Source organism: Tupaia chinensis, unplaced genomic scaffold (genome assembly GCF_000334495.1).
Source record: "Tupaia chinensis unplaced genomic scaffold, TupChi_1.0 Scaffold000234_1, whole genome shotgun sequence".
NCBI lineage: Eukaryota > Metazoa > Chordata > Mammalia > Scandentia > Tupaiidae > Tupaia > Tupaia belangeri.
Window position 1 is genome coordinate 135744 of NW_006159712.1, and position 615 is coordinate 136358.

The 615-nt window shown below is 53.3% G+C and overlaps 1 protein-coding gene across 1 annotated transcript in view; it reads right to left on the minus strand.

Annotated features, from left to right (window-relative positions):
• Positions 1-284: 284 nt before the first annotated feature.
• SMIM23 (small integral membrane protein 23) overlaps positions 285-615 on the minus strand; it is an 8485-nt gene continuing 8154 nt past the window's right edge. The window contains exon 4 of the mRNA XM_014587759.1: positions 285-612. Within this exon, the coding sequence (XP_014443245.1) occupies positions 415-612 (198 nt within the window). The 3' untranslated portion in view covers positions 285-414. The remainder of the gene's footprint in view (positions 613-615) is intronic.

Here is a 615-nt window from a genome sequence, read left to right on the forward strand (position 1 = left end):
AAAAGAAGATGTTGATCAGGCACCTACTGTATGCGAGACATTCTCTCTGTGTACAGACTTAAGATGCATTCTGTCACAGCAGGAGGCAAAGCCGTTTCCCTGGTTTTTACAGATGAGGAAACTGAGTCTCAGAGAGGTCAAGGAAATGTGCAGGTGAATGGGAGGCCCCAAATCCATGGCTGGCTCTGCAGCCCGTGTTGGTTACAGGGCCATAGTCATGGTGCAAGGTTGTCTCAGGGGGGCCCACAGTCCTCCTTGAGCTGTTTCTATCAGCGTTCCTGAGAGTGAAATGCTGACTTCGTTGCCAGCTACTTTATTTTCTTTTAAGTGTCAGAGCTCAGCCCTGCGTAGAGGAGTCCCTGCAAGCCCATGCTCCTCCCACACGGCCTCCCCTCCAGGCCCCAGCCCTGCCCCTCACAGGTAAGTTTTGTGGGTGGAGCAGGGCTCCTGTGGGTATGGCTCTCCCAGAAGAGCATCTAGCCACCATTCCAGGTCCTGCACTATCTGTTCCAGCTCTCGCACCTCTTCTTCTAGCTTCTCCAAGAAAACGTGCAAGTTCTCCTTCAACCAGGTCCTGATGCCCTTTGCTGGCTCTTCCGCAGGTACACTGGTCTG